General features: G+C 40.3%; 2 protein-coding genes across 2 annotated transcripts; one reads left to right on the top strand and one right to left on the bottom strand.

Annotated features, from left to right (window-relative positions):
- Window positions 1-124: 124 nt before the first annotated feature.
- psmd6 (proteasome 26S subunit, non-ATPase 6) lies at window positions 125-18,140 on the bottom strand. Its single transcript, XM_056274034.1, has 8 exons — window positions 17,882-18,140; window positions 17,221-17,426; window positions 14,290-14,435; window positions 13,795-14,014; window positions 1,662-1,770; window positions 984-1,152; window positions 451-528; window positions 125-360 (listed from the first exon to the last, which is right to left on the bottom strand). Exons 1-8 carry the CDS (start codon window positions 18,024-18,026, stop codon window positions 264-266), a joined length of 1,170 nt encoding a protein of 389 aa, XP_056130009.1. The 5' UTR covers window positions 18,027-18,140; the 3' UTR covers window positions 125-263.
- Window positions 18,141-18,548: 408 nt separating this feature from the next.
- slc2a9l1 (solute carrier family 2 member 9, like 1) lies at window positions 18,549-23,821 on the top strand. The gene is made up of 12 exons (XM_056301734.1): window positions 18,549-18,572; window positions 19,363-19,458; window positions 19,961-20,121; window positions 20,215-20,339; window positions 20,507-20,636; window positions 20,824-20,972; window positions 21,330-21,517; window positions 21,747-21,857; window positions 22,160-22,261; window positions 22,394-22,469; window positions 22,600-22,727; window positions 23,636-23,821. Exons 1-12 carry the CDS (start codon window positions 18,549-18,551, stop codon window positions 23,819-23,821), a joined length of 1,476 nt encoding a protein of 491 aa, XP_056157709.1.
- The last annotated feature ends 293 nt before the right edge of the window (window positions 23,822-24,114 follow it).

Below are 24,114 nucleotides of genomic sequence, written 5' to 3'. Positions count from 1 at the left end.
TGTATAGTTTTTGTTTTGTAACAAGTTTCTGTAAATAAAATAATTTATACTGCTATTTATATGAAATTTATGTCTCTGCCTCTTTTCTGAAATTAAAACTCGTCAAACGTGAAACTAAAGACGGTCAAAGATTTTTATTTATATATACACAATGCAAGGGTAGCCTTTTTGTTTTTTAGACAAACTATTGGTTCAGATAATTGGTTAAAAGGAGAAACAATACAAGTCTCCTCTCTGTTGAAACGGTAACAAACATGGCCCAGTTACATGTTAATGACGCGTGATAGCTTCTGGACTCTGTTCAGGAGCAGGTCACCCTTTTTGATGGTCTCCTGGTATTGCCAATTCTTACTGTCAGGTCTGGGGAGAGGAAGAGAAATTTAGAGCTGTTCTCTATGTAGGTATACTGAGCTCTTGTACATGAGTGAAAAAGACTTAAAAGTTACAAACCTGTTGGTTTCCACTATCTCGTTTACTTTATCTATTTTGCAATGGAGACGGCCAGCGGCTATAAAACGAGAGAGTTCTCTGGGGAAATGAAATCATCACAAACAGTAGTGATTAGAGCATGGATGTCAAACAAAATTTTAAACCATACACGTGCAACACCACCACCACCACACACACACAAACTTGTAGCGTTACAACCCAAATAGGCCTTACAATGGAGTGACAATTCATCGTCTGATGACTAACTACTTGGGGCTGCAAGGTTGTAGTGATAAAGCCACATTGTGGTTTTATAAATAACAGATTAATCTTCTCCAAAATTGGCTTAAACCATGGTACACAATCCATTTTGTCCACTTTTTTTATCAGTTCATCTTATTTGATAGAATCAATTTCACCCCAAGCAGCACTATTTTCATAAAAAATCCAGAGGAGGTTCCTAAACTTTAATAGTGGCTCAAGAGATGTAACAGCTTGAAAAATACATGATACTGTGAACTTTTTTTGTCATTTTATTGTGCTGAGGGACTCACTGGTCAATGAACTCTGTGCTGACACCAAAGGCCTCGGCCATGTAGCCCAGTGTAAGGGAGCGGTAAGACTCCAGAAGCTGGCTGTAGGCCTGGATCCTCATCTCCCTCACGTAATAGCGATAGTGAGGAGCAAACAGCCAGTCTTTCTTCATTTCTTGTTCTACCAAGGCTGGAGGAAAAGGACAATGGAGAAAGAAGTACACTGTAAAGGTGTGCCTTGGAATCACTGCTTTTCTGCACAGACGCACATCAAGAGGCATCGCTATGGCTGAAAATCTTGTCATCTGAAATCATTCATGCCATCTTTTCCATGAATCATGTTGTCCAAAACCCCATTGCAACTTGTGTGAGTGTGAGCCAGAGTCAATATCTTGAAAAAAGATTTGTTTTATCGGCAATTTGCCAATTCAAGACATGGTAACATTTACGGAAATGCTTTTGAACTACATTAGTTTGAACAAAGGTCACAAGATTGCAGTATCTATCTGATTAACATTTTTAAAGGAGCAAGTGAACCAATCGCAAGGAATGCTCTGCAACTTGGCGGACATTCGTCTTAAGTGTTAAGATCTGTCTGTCTTATCGCGAATAAGCAAACCAAAACATAGCCAGTGCTTAATTTTGTAAGAAATACAAAGGGCACCCACATTTTAAAAAATCAATACAATGTTAGCTTACCCAAAGACTGGAAGAAGACCGCGTAGCGGCACTCATAGAGGGAAAAGAGGTACTGGCGAACAGTTGGCAGACTGTGGAGCACCTCCAGGATCTCTGCCCCTTTTATCACCTGGAAGAAGTATCCAAACAAAGAACATTGATACCGTCTAGTCAGAGGCAAATGTGACAGGAAACAGTTTATTTACTGTAGTGTGGTGCTAGCGCAATGGAGTATTTGAAGGGGTGCTCAGCCAGGCAACTTAAGCCAGAATTAACGGAAATAAGAATTTAAAGTACTTTTTTTTAATTCTTTATTTTCCACAGCAGTATATATTACAAAATTTATATTAAAACAAAAACCGTTTCATTTTCCTCTGCCATTCAGGGTTTTTTTTTTTTACTTACAAGAGAAAGTAAAAACAAAAAATACAGAATATATAAAAAAGCAAACTTTAAGAACTTAATACAGTTTGGGAGAGGTAAAGTGTGTACATAAGACTCTATATCGTCACCTTCTTAAAATAATGGCCTAAGTAATATTTTCAAGTTTTTAAAAAAAACAATAAACTGACACAAATATAGAATATATGATTGACAGACAGCGTTATTTGTATGTCAATAGTCCTATATTGTCATAACCTTTTTGTGTGAAATGATTAAGAAATATATCATATAATCTAGATTTGTTTTAGTTTATTCTGTTATTATTCCCAATGCGTGGTAGTGTGAGGGTAGAGAGAGAGGATGTATTAAAATGTCATTAATTCAATATCTCCACAAAATCTGGCCTTAAGGGCCTTACATCTTTGACCCCCACTTGCTCCAGAATTTAACAAACTTATTTTTATGAAGACATAAATGTAATTTACTATATCTATCCACTCCTGTATTGTGGGGTGGGGGGTTCAGGAAGTAACCAACGCCTTGTGAGTGCTTTTTTACCAGTAGATATCAAAATACCAAATAAATATTCATCTGGCCGTCCTGCCTGGAAATTGGCATTTCCTAAGAATATTGTGGAACATTGCAAGGGCAGATCATTGTTAAGTATGCTTTTCAATATTTTGCGAAGCTCTGCCCAGAAAGGTCTTATCATTGGGCACTCCCAGAATATGTGCCAGTGGTTGGCTTCCTGAAGTCCACACTATCTCCAACATTTGGTGTCTCACCCATCAATATGTGCTTTCAGTTTTGGTGTAATAATAATGATTTTTTTTTAAATTGAATAAAACACTTCCACCTGAACTCCCGCCATATGTGGGAGTTGATGCATTTCCACTGGAATTTACATACATAAATCAAGCCATGTAATGGATTCTGTGCAGCGGGATTTTTTTTGTCATAAGGCCCTTATAACATCTCGAGATAACACCCTTATTTGAGTCTTTTTGATAGGCACCAATAAATATCCTCAGTATAGGATCATTAAAGTCTGTTTTATCTTTAATGTTATGTTCAAAATGATTATGTATCTGGAGCTATCTACAAAAATAGGATTTTTCAAGATCATATTCATTCCGAAAGTTTTCAGTCTTTTAAGTGTCCCTTTTCTGTTAGGGAATAGAATGTTGTTATTCCTTCTGAAATCCAGCACTTAAATCTATAATCCATTTTATTAGGCTTGAACTCAGGATCATAGGTATACCTTTTTAATTGTAATGCATGGCCCAGTTTATATTCTTCTCATCATTCCAGATTTTTCGTTGGGCATTAATCCATGGATTTTGCACCTTATCTTTAAACCTTCTTACATTTTTGTGAGCAAATACTGCATCAATATCTTTCCACCTGGCATGAAGTGTTGGGTTACATATGTTGATTAAGGGTTTTGTCTGGGCTGCATAAAAATAATCCTTTAAAACAGGGTAATGACATTCCTCACCTCCTCCCTTGATAGTTGTAGAGTTTTGAGTTTAACCCTGGGGTTTTCTTCCCCCCTGCCAAATAAATCTGGAAATAATCTTATTCAATTCTGAGAATTGTTTTGAAGAAATTTCGACACGGCGTGCTTGAAATAAATAGAGATATTGTGGAAAGACATTCATCTTTACAGAATCAATTCGATGACAGACCAAGGAAAGAGCATTCAATCTGTGTATGTTGTCTTTAATTTTTGTTAAGATTTTTTTCGGTAAGTATATTCCTAAATATTTCAATGAGCTCTGATCCCAGTTAAGGTGGAATTATTCCTTAAAGTGTTTTGAGGGTGTATAATTAAAAGCCAAAATTTGTGGTTTCTTTACATTTAGTTTGTATCCTGCATATCTACCAAATGTTTCTAGAAGTTTAATTAATTCAGAAAATGAGTTCGGGGGTTTACTTAAATGTATCAAAATATCATCAGCGTACAATGCCAGTTTGTGGTCTTCTCCATTTATGCAATGCCTTTGATGCTTTCAGTCTGCCTTATCCATTGTGCAAGAGGCTCAATATAAAGCACAAAGAGTAGCGGTGAGATTGGGCACCCTTGTCTCGAACCACACTCTAATATAATAGTGTCTGAAAGGTACCAATTTATTTTTGTTTGGGTTAATGGTTTATTATATAACGCACGGTTGCCCTTTACAAAGTTTCTGCACTGGCCAAATTTTTCAAGAACGTTGTATAAGAACAGCCAACTCACTGAATCAAAAGCCTTCTCAGCATCCAGACTAACTGAGAGGGCTTCCAATTCATTCTGTTGGATATGGTTTATATGTGCAACAATCGTCTAATATTATCATGAGCTTGTCTTTGTGGGATAAACCCAGTCTGGTCATTATGTATAAGCTGGGGAAGGATCTTTTCCAGTCTTTTGGCATGGATGGCTGTATATAATTTGTAATCAACACCCATTCATCAATTTTCTGAACCGATTATCCTGCTCTCAGGGTCGAGGGGATGCTGGCGCCTATCCCAGCAGTCATTGGGCGGCAGGCAGGGAGACACCCTGGAGTTGCCGCCAGACTATCACACAGGGCCGACATACACACACACACCCACACACATTCATACCTAGGGACAATTTAGTATGGCCTATTCACCTGACCTACATGTCTTTCAACTGTGGGAGGAAATTGGAGCCCCCGGAGGAAACCCACGCAGATACGGGGAGAACATGCAAACTCCACACAGGATGACCCAGGATGACACCCAAGGTTGGACTACCCTGGGACTCGAACCCAGGACCTTCTTACTGTGAGGTGACCGCGCTAACCACTGCGCCACCGTGCCGCCTGTAATCAACATTCAGCCCTGAAATTGGTCTGTATGATCCACATTCTAATCTGTCCTTTCCCTCCTTTGGGATAACAGATAACTGCCTCACTCTATGATGGAGGCTTTTTAGCAAAAATTAAAAATGTATTGCAAGCCGGAAGAAGGTTTGGTATTAACTCGAGTCGAAAAGCCTTATACCAGTCGGACAGGAAGCCACCCGGACCGGGTGACTTATTCGCTTTGAGCCTGGAGATGGTGCTGTTTAGCCTGTCTCAGTTACTGCAGCTGTTAATGTTTGATTTTGTTCCTCTGATAGAACCAGTAAATTGAAAGAATCAAGGAACTTTCCAATTTGTTGCTCGTCCTCTAAGTGGGGTTGTGTGTACAAGGACTTGTAGTACTTTTTAAACGTTTTTTGTATTTCATCTTGTTTACATTGTATAGTCTTAGAGTCCGTGTTCCTTATTTTGTATATTGTGTTATCCGCTTGTTGTTTTTGTAGCTGTCTTGCTAAAAGTTTAGTTGATTTTGAGCCTGACTCATAGTATTTTTTTTGTAAATATCTTTTTTCAATTTCCTGTGAATACAATATATTTATTTCATTTCTGATTTTCTTTATTTTTGTCATCAAATTCTGTTTTTGTTCCATTTTATGTTGTGTCTCAAGATCTTTTAATTCTTTATTAAGGTTTATGTCTTGTTTTTCTTTCTTTTTGTGGGCACAGAAAGACATAATTTCCCCCCAATGACTGCTTTTAAGGCATCCCATACTATAGCCGAATCAACCTCTCTCATCATTCTCTTCTAGAAACATTTTTATTTCCTCTCTCATTTGAGTTTTAAATTGTGGGTTGTTTAGGATACTTGTATTTAGCCTCCACAATGTTCTCCCCAGGTTATCTCTGATATGTATAGTGCAAGAGAGAGGTGCATGAGCAGATAAGTCAATACTCCCAATATCTCAGCTATGCATTCTATGGCGGTCTCTCTTTAACACAAAAAAATAATCTATCCTTGAATATACATCATAGGGGCATGAATAAAAAGGAAATCACGGCCTGATGGATAAAAATCCCTCCAAAGATCTAATATGCCCAATTCTGCCATTAGAACATTAATTTTTCTATGCAATAATGTAGCGGTTGAGTTTTTTGATGAATCGAGTTTTGGGTTGAGACGTATGTTCCAGTCTTCACCGCATATGATAATTCCTCTGGCCCCTATCATCAAATCAAATATCTTTCTGTAAAAAGCAAAATCTCTTCCGGGGGGGCATAAATGCTACCCAGTGTTATGATAGTGTCATCTATTTTTCCTGAGACTAATATACACTACCGTTCAAAAGTTTGGGATCACCCAAACAATTTTGTGTTTTCCATGAAAAGTCACACTTATTCACCACCATATGTTGTGAAATGAATAGAAAATAGAGTCAAGACATTGACAAGGTTAGAAATAATGATTTGTATTTGAAATAAGATTTTTTTTACATCAAACTTTGCTTTCGTCAAAGAATCCTCCATTTGCAGCAATTACAGCATTGCAGACCTTTGGCATTCTAGCTGTTAATTTGTTGAGGTAATCTGGAGAAATTGCACCCCACGCTTCCAGAAGCAGCTCCCACAAGTTGGATTGGTTGGATGGGCACTTCTTTGAGCAGATTGAGTTTCTGGAGCATCACATTTGTGGGGTCAATTAAACGCTCAAAATGGCCAGAAAAAGAGAACTTTCATCTGAAACTCGACAGTCTATTCTTGTTCTTAGAAATGAAGGCTATTCCATGTGAGAAATTGCTAAGAAATTGAAGATTTCCTACACCGGTGTGTACTACTCCCTTCAGAGGACAGCACAAACAGGCTCTAACCAGAGTAGAAAAAGAAGTGGGAGGCCGCGTTGCACAACTGAGCAAGAAGATAAGTACATTAGAGTCTCTAGTTTGAGAAACAGACGCCTCACAGGTCCCCGACTGGCATCTTCATTAAATAGTACCTGTTAGAGCCTGTTTGTGCTGTCCTCTGAAGGGAGTAGTACACACCGGTGTAGGAAATCTTCAATTTCTTAGCAATTTCTCGCATGGAATAGCCTTCATTTCTAAGAACAAGAATAGACTGTCGAGTTTCAGATGAAAGTTCTCTTTTTCTGGCCATTTTGAGCGTTTAATTGACCCCACAAATGTGATGCACCAGAAACTCAATCTGCTCAAAGAAGTGCCCATCCAACCAATCCAACTTGTGGGAGCTGCTTCTGGAAGCGTGGGGTGCAATTTCTCCAGATTACCTCAACAAATTAACAGCTAGAATGCCAAAGGTCTGCAATGCTGTAATTGCTGCAAATGGAGGATTCTTTAACGAAAGCAAAGTTTGATGTAAAAAAAATCTTATTTCAAATAAAAATCATTATTTCTAACCTTGTCAATGTCTTGACTCTATTTTTTATTCATTTCACAACATATGGTGGTGAATAAGTGTGACTTTTCATGGAAAACACGAAATTGTTTGGGTGATCCCAAACTTTTGAACGGTAGTGTATATCTCCCTTCCTTGTCCGAAACCTCTGAAAGTTGATCAAATGGTACTTTTTGGGATATTAAAATCACTACGCCTCTTCTATGACCTGATTTATAGGATGAATAACACACCCTCGAAAACCCCATTCTTTTTAGTTTTCCGTGTTCTGATGAAGTGAGATGCGTCTCTTGCAGTAGCACTATGTGTGCATTTTCCCTTTTCATTTTCGACAGTATTTGACTTCTCTTAGCTGGGTTTAAAATCCCACTCACATTAAATGAAATAACTTAAAGGACTTGCTTCTTCATAGTCACCTACAGCCAGTGTTGCCAGATTGGGCGGTTTTGGATTGGATTGTGCAGGTTAAAATGGGCTTGGGCGGGTGGACATAATTTGGGCTGGTTTTCCATGAGTTGGGTGGGTTTTTTGTATTACAAATTACAGTATATTCAAATATATATGTTTAGAAAAAATGTGTTTAACTAAGCTAAATAACACATCTAAGCAAAACATTCTGGTGAAAGGAGAAATGAGTTATGCTACTATTATTATAACGACCTGCGGCGTAGTCTTTGTTAGTGTTGCAAACACACAAACTTTTTGTAACATCGTCATCTAAGCGCCTGCACTGGACGTAATGGGTAGGCTACGTTTTGTTGTTAAACATTTTGGCGAGCGGTGTACCAAGTTACTAGCAGACAAGATACCGAAGTGGGGAAAATGTAACAAAAACGTACTGAAAAGAATGGGAAACGGACCCTGATCTGATCTAAAAGCTTGGATTATGCCAGCTACCAACGAGACAAAGGCGCATTGCAAATTTTGCAATAGCGACATTAGGGCCCATTTAAAAGACTTAAAAGATCACGGTGCAACCAGCAAACACAAGGCTCGTTGCCTGCCAAGCGTGAAAACCTTTACTGTGCCCGTGACGAGCAACCAGAACATCAAAGATGACCAGAAACGCCGGGAGCTCAGGATAGCAACGTATATCGCTTGCCACACTTCTATTAATGCTGTGAATGACTTATCAGATATACTGCAAGATGAGATCGGAGAATTTAAAATGCACAGAACCAAGTGTACGGCTGTAATCAAATCAGTACTGGCACCGCATTTCACACAAGAGGTTAGAGAGGACATCGGTGAGTCCCCTTAATCACTTTACCTGGTTGAAACCACCAACATTTTGGCAAACAAGCTGCTTTGCATGAAATATCGCTCCAAGAAACAACAACTTTGTCAGCAATTACCTCGGCCTGGTTGAACTTTCACGTTGAGATGCCAAAGGGATTGTGGAAGCTATCATTAGCTTTTTGGAAGAGAGCAGTCTAAAAATTAACAACATGGTGGGAATTGCTACTGACGGAGCCACTGTCATGGTTGGTAAACAACATTCAGTTTACACTCTACTCAAAGAGCAACAACCCAGTTTACAGCTAATTCTTTGTGTGTGTCATTCCCTTGACATTGTCGCTCGCGAGGCGATGCAACATCTCCCCAGCAATCTGGATTACATGAGAGAGACCCACAACTGGTTCGCTCATTCAGCCAAGCACCAAAGTGACTATCGAGCTATCTACGAGACCATGAACAACAGGGAATGTCGGCTGAAAATGCTTCCACCAAGTGCTACCCGTTGGTTAGTGATAGCTGACTGCATCGACAGAATACTTGAGCAAGATCAGCTGAAGTTACACTTCACTCTGGCAGCAAATGCTGAGCACTGCTATGCTATGCGACTCCTGAGTGAGATGTATAGTGACATGACAAACAGTCTTTACATGCATTTTCTATGGCCAATTCTTCAGGAGATCAAAGTTGTGAACATGTACTTTCAGCTGGAAACAGGACAGCTTGGGCGTTTTCAGGGACCTTAACAGGCTGTTCATGTCAGCACTGAGACGAATAATCAAGCCGAGCATACTTCGCATGAACACTGATCAACAGCTCAGGGAACTGGACCTACAATGCCCTAACATATTCATATCACCGCTTGATGCAGACCTGGGGACCTCTTTTAGTCAGAAATTAGAGGCCAGTACTCTGCCACTTGAAAAGAGGCAGATCATTACAACACGCTGCATGGAGTTTCTGAAAGAAGTCCTGGTGCAGTATCAGGTGCACTTACCTGCCTCTTTAGAAATGCTGCAGAAACTGGAGCTACTGTGCCCAGCTTCTGTAATGTCCACCATTAACAGGCCACGGCTCCAGGACTTGCCAATGGGAGTTTTTTTCATGCTCACTTGACGCACTTGAGACCCAGTGGAGAAATGTGGCATCAGCAAATTTCTCCCATGATCAGCCCATTGATGCCTTTTGGCTGGAGGTGGAAGCTCTTAAAGATGCCAGAGGAAACCAGTGCTTCCAGGATTTAGCACTAGGTGCAATAAGATTTCTGACCCTGCCCATCTCAAATGCGCATGCAGAAAGAGCATTTTCCCAAGTAACGCTACTCAAGGACGATACCAGAAATCGCATGGGATTACCGCTCCTTTCTGCTCTGATGGATGTGTGCACAGGTCTAACATGGAACGCATGGACCTCAGCCACGTTCCAACCTCCCTGACAGCTGTTGGGCAGGTTTGACTCATCCATGTACTAGACAGCTGTGCCAGACTGTACATAGTTCTACAAAGTTCAAATGTTCAGATGTGTTTTTCACCAGTGTGTTATAGTTGCAACCGACAGCCTGTTCTGCATCTAAAGGTAAGACATCACACATACTTGTCTGTCTGAAGTAAAAGCTAATAATTATAATAATTATTGATTATTGTGTATGTAAATAGTTATCAAAATATTTTAAATAATTTAAATCTACCCTGTAAAAGTGCAGTGTGTGTGCGCGCGCTTGAGCGCACTGAACGCGCTCTTTGTGTGTTTGTGCTTTTGCAAAGAGGGACATAGATTTGAGCGCAATATATTGTTGCTGCATTGACATGAAAAACGATAGTTGTCTGTAACTGCTTGGTTCAGCTCTGTCTGACTTGCAACTTCTCGAGGAGTAAAGAGATGTGCAGCATCATGGCGAAGCCATTTGATGACTCTTATATACAGTATTTATATGTTGTTCAGAGGGTGGCGGTAGCACCTAAAATCGGTATGCTGTGGTTTGCGGTGCTGTAGTTTGTCGTTATAAGAGTTAGGCTATTTTTTGTGTGCTTCGGCTGTCAGTGTACATTGTTTTTATGGTGTATAGTATGGCAATTAAATAACATTACTGAACTAAATATTGATTTTATATTTTGGGCGTTTTTTTGTGCATTCTGGTGGTTTTTGGACTGCTTTTGGCCTGGAAACTATCAGCTCTATCTGGCAACACTGTGATTACCACAAATAAACCTCTCCCGATGTCTCTACTGGCATTAGATTTGTACAACAAAAATGTCTCTACCAGGGAACAAACATAAAACAAGAACCATGTCAAAACAAATTTTAACAAAACGCCACTAAAACAGTTACGAACAGTTGTTTCCGATGTTGAGGCACTTGTCAAAAGAGCCTTACGGGGCTTTGTAAAGTCAAAGCCCCCATTAGGGATTTTCACACACTGCAACAGAAGTGGGGCCCTAAGGTGTGGCCGCATGCTAGCCAATGTCCAAATAAAGTTGTAAATAATATAGTGAGATTATAGAGAGAGAAGAAAAAAACATAACTAAAAACAAAACAAATCGTGGACAGTTCACCAATTAACAAGTCCCGACTCTTTTAATTAGTTGTGGATTTTTTTCGGACTTTCCCGCCCTTTTCTCCCCAATTTCATCCAGCCAATTACCCCACTCTTCTGAGCCCATCCCGGCCACTGCTCCACCCCCTCTGCTGATCCAGGGAGGGCTGCAGACTACCATGCCTCCTCCGATACATGTGGAGTCACCAGCCGCTTCTTTTCACCCGACAGTGAGGAGTTTCGCCAGGGGGCTATAGCGTGTGGGAGGATAACGCTATTCCCTCCAATTTCCCATACCCCCCAAACAGGCACCCCAACCAACCAGGACACAAACCCACATCCAGGTTCCCATCTGCAGACATGGCCAATTGTGTCTGTAGGGACGCGTGACCAAGGCGGAGGTAATGGAATAGACCGCTACGCTACCCGCACGCCTGGGGTGGATCCATTTCTGGTACAGTGTGTTTTTGGTGTTTGAAAGCAACTCAGACGCGTTGTTTGGAAAATACATGTCTGAACTTTTCCAACGCTCCCGCCACATACGACTCTTCCTGGCTTTGACAAACGCCCAGTTAGGATAACCACACTTAAACAGGGCCTGTTTAATTTGGGATTTCTCCCCTGCCTCAGCCAGTATCGGTGGGGACATTGTCAGCTCAGTGGTACAGTGTCCTGATGACTCCTCTCCGTTTCACTGCAGCTATGTGGGGTCTGACTAATACGTGGGAAACAGTCATGTCAGTAGATTCCTATGTAACGAAACCTAGTTTACTACTCTAATAAGTTGTTCAAACAGCTGTCCATAAAGTCAGAAATCAGAAACAATTTATTGTCATCTCAGTCATGTACTTTGATACACAAAAGAGACGAAATTTCGTTTCTCCCAGCCCAGAGCAGTGCAACACAAAAGACAAAAAAACACATATCCAAAAGAAAACGACACTAACAACATACAAAAACGGAGAGCACAAAGCAAAAAAAAAAAACACACACACACAAACAGTCAACAACACAGTCCATTCAGTAAATTTGCAACACGGTCCAAAAATGTCACTGTCCAGGAGAACGAATGACTGTCAGAACCACCGGTCTGCATGGGCTAGCAGTTAGCCTAGCCTGCCCCACTTCCACATCCAGTCAGACCACCCTCGGTGCTTCCTCTTCGGGCACAGCTCCAGGTGGGGGTTGTGGTCCCTGGGCCCACCGGACGCAGCACACCAGGCTCCTTCAGCCGATCCAACGCCAGCTCTCCCAGACACCTCCCCCGTACTCCACACGACAACACAAACGCAGACGCAGACAAAAAACACTGCACAGCTGACGCTAGGCGAAGGCACCGCCAGACCGCCCTCGCTCTTGTCGGAACCACCGGTCTGCATGGGTTAGCAGCTAGTGTAGCCTGCCCTACATCCATGTCCTGTCAGACTGCCCTCGGTGTTTCCTCTTCAGGGGCAGCTCCAGGCAGGGCCGTGGTCCCTCGGCCCACAGGACGCAGCAGACCAAGCTCTCCCAGTCGATCCATTGCCAGCTCTCCCAGCCATAAAACAAAATCGATGACCACAGACATAATTCTTCACACGATGACACAAACTCAGACGCAGACGTAGACATGGATAACGACACTGCATAGTCGGAACTGGGGGAGGCTGCCGCAAACGTGAACTCGCGCCGCCATTTTCCCTTGCTGGATCTTATATGCAGAAGTCCTTGCTGGATCACTGCTGTTTAGCAGGTGATGCTGTACAGCTGTTTGAAGGGGCTGGCTTCCAAAGGCCTTGTGTTTCCACATAGCATATTGCACCATTGTTTTCTATTATGTTGCCATGGAAATATGTATAGTTCTAATCAATGGGGGAGTAATATTTATAGTAATGAGGGATTTTTCATTTGAGCATGGCTAGGTTTGCTGTCATGCTGATTTGATCGCGGTCTTAATGTCTAGTTGACCAATCAGATTGCTTGGTTGGAACTACCTGTTGATATGTCAGTATCATAATCCTTGATATGTCAATACGCCATTCCACACGCCTCGTTCGTTTAGGGTTTTTTCGGTGTGTACCACCAGGCCTGAAAAACACCAGGCCTGGGAAACACTGGAACCAATCTTTAGAGAAAGCAAATAGTGAGTTTGAAACATGTCGCGTTTTAATCGTTCCACACCGAAATACCTGACAGTACATGACATCTATGCTGTCGACGTTGCTGCAACTCCCCTGCATGGGTAATGATCCAAAGTCGCATTTTGTGGACAAAATAAATAATCAGAACTACAGATTACTAATTTGAAAACCTATAATTCTAGGGTACAGTAAAATGAAATGAAAATTAAAACATTCATTTTCACTTTTCACTGACTGGGGGATTAGTAGGAATTCATTCATGATTCGTGGGCAGCCTGCACACTAATAACTATGGTAGGAGAAACACCAGGCAAATCCATGTCATACTACGAAATGTTATTATAAGTCAGAAGCCATCAGAGGTCTGATCGATCATGATGGCAATAACAGTAATATACTGCTGACCAAAAGCAGATTTTAAAGGACTCTGGATTGGAAATGGAACTCAAACACAAGAAAAAACAAGTAATATGCACTTTTTACATCCCATCCCATTTTTTAGAAGGGTCTTCTAATAATAATAATTTTTCTCACTCACTCACACACACACACACACACACACACACACACACACACACACACACACACACACACACACACACACACCTCCCTAGGTTCTTATGGCCACACAATATGCAGCTATACTTTGTTTCACCGCCTACCTTTTCACGCAGATCAGGCCTCTTGAGCGCAATCATACAGACGTAGACTGTGTAGGTGACAAAGGTCTTATAGTCCATGAGCTCATAGGAGGTGAAAGTCGAAACGGTATCCAGGAAGAGTTCAGCTGCCTGTTTGAAGTCCCTGATCGCCACACAGTACAGGCCCTGGTAGACCTTCAGACGATTCCGTCTGTCCCAGTCACCTCCCTCCTCAATAAGACTGCAGAGAAACAAGAAGCAAGGGTACTAAATACTAAGAGGGGTACAGTACTAAGGCCATTGGAGTTGTGCTTTCTTTAAGGTTAAACTATAGCAGAAACCAACATACAAGGTAAAATGTAAGTTGGAAAGGAATACTAATTTTCAAAATTATGTTAATAGAACCAAAAGCCAAAGTAACAACAAACTAAACTGGTGGACATATATCCAAAAGAATAAATCTTGAGTTGATAAAATGGAAAAATGACAACACGTGATCCACACTTGAGCTATTACCTTTTCGCCTTTTCCGAATTCCGTGTAATGAGGTCACTATCCATGTAGAAGAGGCCAATCCTGAGCAGGTAGAAGACAATATCTAGTCTGTGACCAAGGGCCACTGTCTTGTCATAGGTCTTCCTAAAGGCAGTAAGAGCTCCCTCCTGTGGGAACACAAGGTAAGGTTGGTTAAAGGCATTTTCTAAAAAAAACCCACTTCAATCTGGAATTTTAGTCCTCATAACATTTTCTCTTGTTTTGGTGGCCTGAGCTTTGTTTTAAGTTGTTATTATAATATAGACAGACTCCCTGTAAAATTATCTGAATTTCATAAGCAGATCCTTCTAGCTTGGTCCCTGATATATAAGCACAACTTTTCACCTCATACTTATATTAGTTGGAACAATAGAGACATCTTATTTAAGAACAAATAATTCTTCTTAGAAAAATGTGTTCAAAACCAGATTCTGCTGGTGGGTCAGCTGTTCAGTAGAGAGAAGCTTTTACTCTCTTGCAAAGAATTTTTATCTATACATATAATTTCGCAGTAACCCCCAAAGAATTTGCAATAGTTTATGATGCCATTCCAACTGGCACCCTAATGCTTTTCAGAAATATAGCTAATCTTGCACCCAGATACCCTTCTCTCCCTGATACAGCTGACTCTCCAGTAGGTAAGATTTGCTTTTCATTGTGACCCCAAAATAGTAATAGAGCCATGTGTGCCCTATTTCAAAGAGATGTTGTCTCTATCCCATATGTCACGGCACATTGGAACCAGTTTATTAATGACATACACTGGAAGAAGGTCTGGGTGCTTCCACATAAGTACCTAATCACAAATAAGATTAAAGAGATGTCCCTTTAAAATCATTCATAATACCAATCCCTATATGCAGAAATTTAAAAGAGTTGTAAACACGAACTGTTCTTTCTGTAATGAACATCCAGAAACAGTGTTACACTTATTCTGGCACTGTTCTCACACCAAGAAATTCTGGCAAGACCTTTGCAGATTTGTCCCTGATCATCTTTTCAAAGACTTTGTTTTATTATGGGAGTCAAAACTGTTAATTTATGTATGTCTTTTAATATCTTTATATAATGGAATGTAATGTACCCCTGGCTCCTTTATTTTTGTTTGTTCTGTATACTAAATCAGATGTGTTAATAAAGAATTGTTTGGGGGGAAAAAAGATACATTTGGCAAACATCATTAAATTCAGTTGCCATTGAAAAGTGGTATCATATCCGTTTGTAGGTAAGGATATGAATTTCTATATCATTAAAATTATGAGCTGTGTTTTCAAGTATTACAGCCATATGAACATATACATCTAATCCATCTATAGATAAATAGTAGTCATAAAAGATATCGTTTAAGTGTAGAGTAGCAATTTACATAATTATATCACTCCAATATGCAATTCACAAAGAGTGACAAGTTAACCAACTTAATAACTCGAGACTTTGAAAATTTTGAAACAATTGGATACAAAAACACACTTAAAAGTGCTGTTTGCAGAGCTGAGATGATCAAGAGTTTTTGGCCAAAACTGCTATTAAGATATCCATTAGAAAGACTTTTCTTGATAAATACTGACTCCAGTGATTGCGGTTTGCAGAACTCAACTCAAATTGAAAACAGATGACTCTTGTGTTAACAATGCTTCATTAATATAGCCCAGGTGGCAAAATAAAAATGTTAGGAAAATAGCGAATAGTCCACAGATTTTAACATCTGGCCCCATTCCTGATAAACACTTCCATTGCTTAGCCGACATTAAATAAACACTAATTGAATGAGTAGGCTTTAGTAGGAACATCTAAGTCCAAATTGGATTCCAGTTGCATACCCTTACTGGCATACACAACCCAAAACTGTTAACCTTTGAATTTACTTTTAAATATTAGCTTATCTGTTCAAGGTTAAGTATGAAGTGCATCTGTTAAAATTACTCCTGCATCTGCAAGGACCCATTCAGTGTCCCTTCTGATGTGATTTGTTTACTTTGTCAAATGATTACACTACAACAAACATTTGCGGATCACTTATTTGTGGGCATCTCTTACCCCAGTTTTCCCCGCCGACAAATAATGTTAACTAGTGCCATTACTTTGGTAATAAGTGTGCAATCTGTAACATTTCTCCATAATGTCATTGTTTTATCCATCTGGACCATGGAGTAATGCTAACTGGTATCTTTACCAAGGTTGTTGACGCTCACTCTCCAGTCACCATATACCGCTAATGCAAGGTGGAGTTAATCATAAAGTTTATTCAGTGCTCTCAAGTCAGTAATTGGAATTTTGGGCTTGCTGGATTAAACTGAAGGAATATGCATCCAAAAGCAAATTTCGCAATGAACAGTGCCTTGGCAAACTCCTATTACACTGTAAATTCTAAAACTTAAATTTACTTAAAAAAAATTTGGGAAACCGATTACACTTGGGAAAAGTAAGTAAATGAACTTAATTGTGTCAAGTTCATTTCACATAAAATCATTTCACATAACTTGACACAATAAAGTTCAATTACTTACTTTTCTCAAGTGTAATCGGTTTCCTATTTTTTTTAAGTAAACTTAACCTTTAGAATTTACAGTGTACAATTCAAAGTGCACATACTTGACTGATTTAGCATAATTATTGGATTTATTACAATGACATCCTTACTTGTGAACTGACAAAACTGTGGTTAGTAATATCTCTATTTACCACTCATGTAGACAGTTTTAAAAAGGATTTCAGGGTGAGCTGAATCTCCAAGAAATAGATGCCTATATGTTCAGGTGGCTTACTGGGTAAATCAAATAATCGGCCAGACCAAAAATCTCCCCGCTACTGTGCAGCGATTAGTGTTAATTTTTCTGATTGGTAATGAGAGAGTTGGTACTATGGTCTGGGAAAACAAACATCAATGATATATGCGTCAAAAGGTAATCACACCTTATCCCCAATTCTGATGAGATATTCAGCTTTGGCCATCATAGCATCTCGGATCTCACTCTCTCCCAAGCTCTTTTCTGCATCTTCCAACACATCATCCAAGCGCTTGAGCTCCTCCTCGTTGGCTTTTTTCATTTTACTCAGCAGGTCACTGTCTTGCTGCCACTTCAGGTCCTTGCACAAGCCCTCATAGTATGGTGCCATGTCTAAAACAAAACAAGCGCAATACCGTTTAAGCTTGTTAGTAAAACGTGAAGCATCGACTAAAATGTGTACATCATGCAATAATCAAGTCTAATCTAAATGCACAGTCATGACAGCGCACCAAGAAAAAACAGTATTACTCTCACAACAAAACCAAAATGAAGATTTAATAAAGGGGTGATAGCAACAAGGTCGCTGGCAAATGTTATTTTGCCGTTATGGTAACTACATGAGCATACTAGCTTAAATTGAAATGTTGGTTAGCTGATCTAAGCTAATTGCTACCCAGTTTACAATACCTCCCCTTTGAAATGTGGATTTGGCTTTGACAATCTACCAACAATAATGAGGCAAATATGCGCCGGGCACGACGATTACATTTAAGTAAATCTGCATTTATATCAGTGGTATCTGTTGACTATGTGGGAATACAGCGACTTGGCTTTAGTTGACTCACTATTAGCTTTGATAGCGTCCATGAGCTCAGTCTTCACTTTGGCATCCTGCCGGTGACCATCCATTGTTAGCAAAAATTTCAGCTGAGCAATCCTGAGATCAGGGTTCTTTGGCAAACCCTCTTCTTCTAAATTCTCCAGCGGCATTTTGGCAAATATAAAAACAAAATAACGACAAAAACAAAAGGATTTCTTTGAGTGGATAGGCTACGGGTGGCTACACAACCTGCTAGCCAACGATGACTACGAAAAACAGTTGCTGCTTCCGCCGGAAATCAGACAACGAGTGGAGAAAAGAAACTCGGACGGAGATAACTTTTAAAAATTGACCGCTTAGCGTCACCGCCTGGTCTGAGGTACGACGAACACACTTTGAGAAAGGCTAACACCTAATCCTGCTAACCTTTTTATATCAGTCTGCAGTTAGATTTTTGGGGCATTTAGCTTTTTTTTTCTTTTTTTCCCCAGGTGGATAAACTAGTCTGTAACAGTTCAGGTAGAGAAGTGAGGTAAATGCATATGAACGATGATTCACACAAAATTTGTGGTTAAACATTTACACATAACAGTAACAATTTAACCACAGCTGACCAATTACACAGCAGAGGACACATAGTATCACTTAAATCGTTACACGCGGTGGCACATGGAGCTCACAATCCAGACAGAATGGAGATTTTGTCGAGTCATATGGTGGGTTGACTTTTATCTTAATTTATTCTAGTTCACATGATAATCTAATCAAATTCGTGTAAGAAAAACAGTTAACACATGGAATTTACATCACAAATTATTAGTTTGCTGTGCAACCTAATGTTTTAACAAGAATAATGAGATGCTTTTGATTGCAGTAAAAGGAAAGAAAATGTACACCAGCATATATATATATATATATATATATATATATATATATATATAAGAAAGTACAATCTAGTATCGTCAAAAACGTTATTTCAGAAGCTAAAACTTTCCCGAGCTTATGTGACATCTGCTCAAAAAAAAAATACATGATTGCTTATGGCATGAAACAGGCTTGTACTGTTTCATAAAGAATTTACTTGACTCACTGGATTATTTTGCTGCTTATTTGTTGAGCACTTTCCCTACCGTTGAGTGTTTCTTTTAACAAAGTTATTTATATATATATGTATATATAATCCAGTGATTCAAGTAAATTCTTTTTGGGACAATACAAGCCACAAGCCTGTTTCATGTCATAAGCAATCATCAGCTGTCAGTAAAGCTATATTACAAAACTTTTTTTTTTGACAGCTGATGATTGCTTATGGCATGAAACAGGCTTGTACTGTGTCATAAAGAATTTACTTGACTCACTGGATTTTATATATATATTTTTTTATTTTTTTTTGAGCAGATGTCAAATAGGCTCAGAAAGTTTTGGCTTCTGAAATAACTTTTTTGACAATACTAGATCGTACTTTCTTTCTTTTTTTTAACTCCTAACTCCTGGTTTGTACTGCAGACCCGTGGCAATGCTTTATTCTTCGTCGTCATATTAGGACTTGGAGGATCCTTTCAAAATGGCTTCCATATCACTGGAATCAGTTCCCCATCACCTGTGAGATACAATTGTAACCTTCTCCTTCTATTCTATCAGTTTTTGTTTTGTGTTTTTTGTTGTTGTTTTTTTGTATGTCAGCGTAACATAGAACGATCCAGTGCTGTCTCTAAAAATCAACCATTGGATGGAGCAGTTAAACCGCTAAAATTAGTTTGCGAGACAAACTGTCCACCTTTTGTTTGATTGCTCGCTCTGTCTCTCTCTCTCTCTCTCTCTCTCTCTCTCTCTCTCTCTCTCTCTCTCTCTCTCTCTCTCTCTCTCTCTCTCTCTCTCTCTCTGTTTCTGAATGGACCGATAAGAGGGTGACGTTTTTAAACCATATGTCTGCAGGAGGGCCTATACATTAAACTAGGAAACATCACTCTCATTAACCATTGTCAGTGTCTTCTAAGCTTGGTGCACCAGCGTCTGTGGTTAATTACACTGTTGTGCATTATTTCATCTGACAAAGTTGAAATGTAAATATGGTTCCCTTAACACTCTCACTTGGTTTTTGCAGTTCATACAGGGCTTCATCAACCGTAGTTTGTATGAGCGATACAAAACACCCCCCTCTCCACAGACAGTCACACTCATCTGGTCAGCCATTGTTTCTCTCTTTGCCATTGGTGGACTTTTAGGGGCTCTCAGTGTCAAAATTGTAGCAGGCAGGTTTGGAAGGTGAGTAATACTTTACACAATAAGTAGGCCATATGTTCTTATGTATAACTATCCGTATGACACATTGATTGATTGGCACTAATCCTTCTCTAGAAAGAAAGCGATGATGGGAAACAACTTCATCTCCATACTTGCAGCGGCAATCATGCTGACAAGCAAAAGTGCCGATTCTTTTGAGATGATTGTGATAGCACGGTTTTTGTATGGCTTTACAGCTGGTAAGCCAATAGTACACATGCATTCCTCTCTGTTACAGATATGTATGGCACACTGACAAAAAAGCATTTCTCTCGGTTATATCACCACATGTTAAACATTGACAATGAATTTGTTTGAAAATGGCCAGTAGCAAAAGTAAACTGTGGGATGTGTATGTGACTTTCAGCTTTAGGAACAAGCATCCATACAATATACCTTGGGGAGAGTTCACCCAAAAACCTAAGAGGCATGGTGATACTGACCTCGGGTATCTTTCTTTCAGTTGGCAAACTGTCCGGACAGTTTTTTGGCCTGAGGTATTCCTTCATCGTTGCTTTTCTCAACAAGACAGTGGGGAATGATAAAAACCCATTTTATTACAAGTTTACTTCTATTGCATCTGAATAACGAAGCTCCCTATATATGCTTTCCCCCCCCCCCCCGTTACATGAAATGTATAAAGTAAAGCAAGTGTAATGCAATGCTTGATTTTGGTTGTTTAAGTGAGATCCTCGGTGGTGAGGAGCTGTGGAACATTCTCCTCTGTATTCCAACGTGTCTGTCAGTAGTTCAGCTGCTCACGTTGCCCTTCTTTCCCGAGGCTCCCCGATACTCACTGATAGAGAAAGATGACCCGGAAGCATGCAAAAAAGGTTGGAATGTTTTGTTTCTTTTAAATGCCCATCAGTCCAAATGCCCTTTTGCAAAATGAAATGCACCTGTTGAAAACACTTGTGCTGTGGTAAATGTAGAAATGTGTTGAGAGCTGATTTTTGTAGTGAGGCAACAAGTGTTATGACTTATGGACCACAGCACACAGCTCTGTGCCATAGTGGTGCAACTGCGAACCAGCTACTCCTTTCAAGTCATGTATTGTCTGTTTTGTACAAATATGATTTGAACATGCTTCTCCCTTTTTTTTCTATTTTCTTTGCTTTCTCTTCCTCCTCTCTGTTTCTTTCTTACCCCCATTCTCTGTCTACCTTCTGTACCAACTATATTCATTCAAGCCCTCCAGATTCTGTGGGGTCAAGGTGATTACAAGGGGGAAATTGATGATATGTTGGCCGAGCAGAAAGCCATGAAGGGAGTCCAGTCAAAAAGTCCACTGGATCTACTTAGAGACAGGAGCGTCCGATGGCAACTCATCGTGATGGTAGTGATCATCTTCTGCAGCCAGTTTTCAGGCATTTCTGCGGTAAGGACGCATCAAATTTTTATATATTTATTTATTTATTTATTTTAACCAAATATTGATATGTATCTTCTTTTTCCTCCAAAAAACAACTCCCTTTAACCTACTGCCAGTAAATTCCAAATCTGTCTAGAAGTATCTGTCAGATGAGATTCAAACTCACAAACATTTGCAATTGTATGAATTTATGATTCCAATGCCAACTGAACCACCCCCCCTCCCCCAATCCCAGATCAGTGTCTTCTCCTTCGATATCTTCCTGAGAGCAGGTATCCCAAGGGAGAAGATCCGCTACGTCACGCTCGGTGTGGGAGCATGTGAAGTTCTTACCTACATCTCCTGTGTGAGTAATGTGATGCTGAAGGGACATTTGTGATGTCAGTTCCTATGTATATCAGCTTTTTTTGTCTTTTTGTATTTCTTCAACCTCGTGATCATTGGTGTGTGTGTGTGTGTGTGTGTGTGTGTGTGTGTGTGTGTGTGTGTGTGGTTGGTTGGTTCACAAAGTCCCAGGGTAAAATAATGTCTGTTTTCTTCACAGCACAGAAGCATATCCTTTTTTCCCCCCATGGCTTTTTCTTCACCTATATATCGCATACTGAGCTGAGTATTGAGATAGAATCTGTCTCTCTCGTTCTCTCTCAGGGTCTGCTGATTGATCGTGTGGGGAGGAGGCCATTGCTTTGGGCAGGCTTTAGTGCAATGTCAACCATCATGGTCTTGATCACTATCACACTTAACCTGAGGGTAAGCCTGTGACTCGGCTTTTAGTCGGGATGATTACAAAGAAGTAGCAAAGTCTTTGAACGCTGCCCCGACTTGTTCTGACACAAAGATAAATATCGGATGTTAAAATACAACTCATTTGCCTTTCAACAGGATTCCAACAATTGGGTTCCATACGTTACTGTCAGCCTGATCATCCTCTTTATCATATTTTATGGGGGAGGACCTGGTACGTACCTTACAGTCCAGCTGAGTGGGATTCAAGATGGGTGAATCTGCCACCAGACCTCCTGCAAGTTCACAAAATGTCAGGCCAACTTGCCAAATGGATCACCTCTTTTTCTCTCTGGCTCATCCAGCGGGTGCGACCTCTTCTCTCAGCCATGAGATCTTCATTCAGTCTAATCGAGCGGCAGCGTTTGTACTGTTGGGGACCCAGCGTTGGTTGGGCTTTGCCCTGCTTGGCCTGATCTTTCCTTTCCTCATAGTGAGTGCACACAGCTTGTCGCTAATGACCCATGATAACCATATTTATGCATGATAATTTTGTTTAGAAGAAAGACCATAGTGGAAACTAGAATCTAACAATAATCGCCTAAATATAGCCTCCATCAATATTAGAATAAATTTGGCCTGTGAAAATGTCAATGTCAATAATTTGTTTCGGAAGTGGCACGGTGGTGCAGTGGTTAGCGTGGTCGCCTCACAGCAAGAAGGTCCTGGGTTCGAGCCCTTGGGTAGTCCAACACTGGAGGTCGTCCCGAGTCATCCTCTGTGTGGAGTTTGCATGTTCTCTCCGTGTCTGCGTGGGTTTCCTGCGGGGGCTCTGGTTTCCTCCCACAGTCCAAAGACATGTAGGTCAGGTGAATCGGCTGTACTAAATTGTCCTTAGGTGTGAATGTGTGTGTGTCGGCCCTGTGATGGCCTGGCGGCCTGTCCAGCGTGTCTCTTAGCCTGCCAGCCAATGACTGCTGGGATAGGCTCCAGCATCCCCATGACCTGAGTGCAGGATAAGCAGTTTGGATTATGGATGAATGGATGGATGGAAAATGTCAATGTACTTATCAGGCGTTCAGTTATAAGGCTTTTTCTCAAATACTGGTCCTCTGTTTTGAAAGCAGGGAATTCAATCAGGCCAGATTCCACATTTCAAGCATTGAATCGACTGTTGGAAATAAATATGCAATCGTCGTGGTCACCTCCCTTTCCAAAATACACATTTAAGGAGAGTCCTTGTCATACTATATGTCATATTGTACTGAAGGCCTGGGGGGGGGGGGTCACATTCCAAGGCTTTCATGAAGCATTACATTGTGTAAAAGTCAATGATCTTTGCTGGTTTTGTGTTTTTTAAAAGGCTCGCCCTGTCTCTCTCTTTCCCTCCATCTGTTCTAGGATGCACTCAAGTCATATTGCTTTGTCCTGTTTGCCTGTATGTCCCTGCTGGGTTCTCTCTACACCTTCTTCATGGTACCTGAGACCAAGGAGAAGACTTTAATGGAGATCTCGGAGGAGTTTGAAGCTATCACCATCTGCGGGAAATCCTTCTCAAAGGACAAGACCATGGAGACAAAGTTATGAGATGGTTCAGATAGTAGGAAGTGATTTAAAGTATATCAACAAGAAATTCAGTGTGGTCACAGACACATCATAGAGGACTATAGGGGAAAAAACAATTTTATCTGTTATCCATATTTGTTTTTAAACTGAGTGATTAATCAAATGAAGACTTCTTAAACTTTGATGTTATTGGAATGTTAGTGGGAGCCCCTATCCAGAATGACTTTGTATGAAAGCAGAGGTGACATAGTGTTGCACCTGCATGCAAACTAAAATTGTACTATGCATCCCTTTTTAATGAAATGTCTTTAGGT

Source organism: Lampris incognitus, chromosome 2 (assembly GCF_029633865.1).
Source record: "Lampris incognitus isolate fLamInc1 chromosome 2, fLamInc1.hap2, whole genome shotgun sequence".
NCBI lineage: Eukaryota > Metazoa > Chordata > Actinopteri > Lampriformes > Lampridae > Lampris > Lampris incognitus.
Note: the sequence above shows the minus strand (reverse complement) of the source record. Positions and strands in the feature narration are given on the sequence as shown.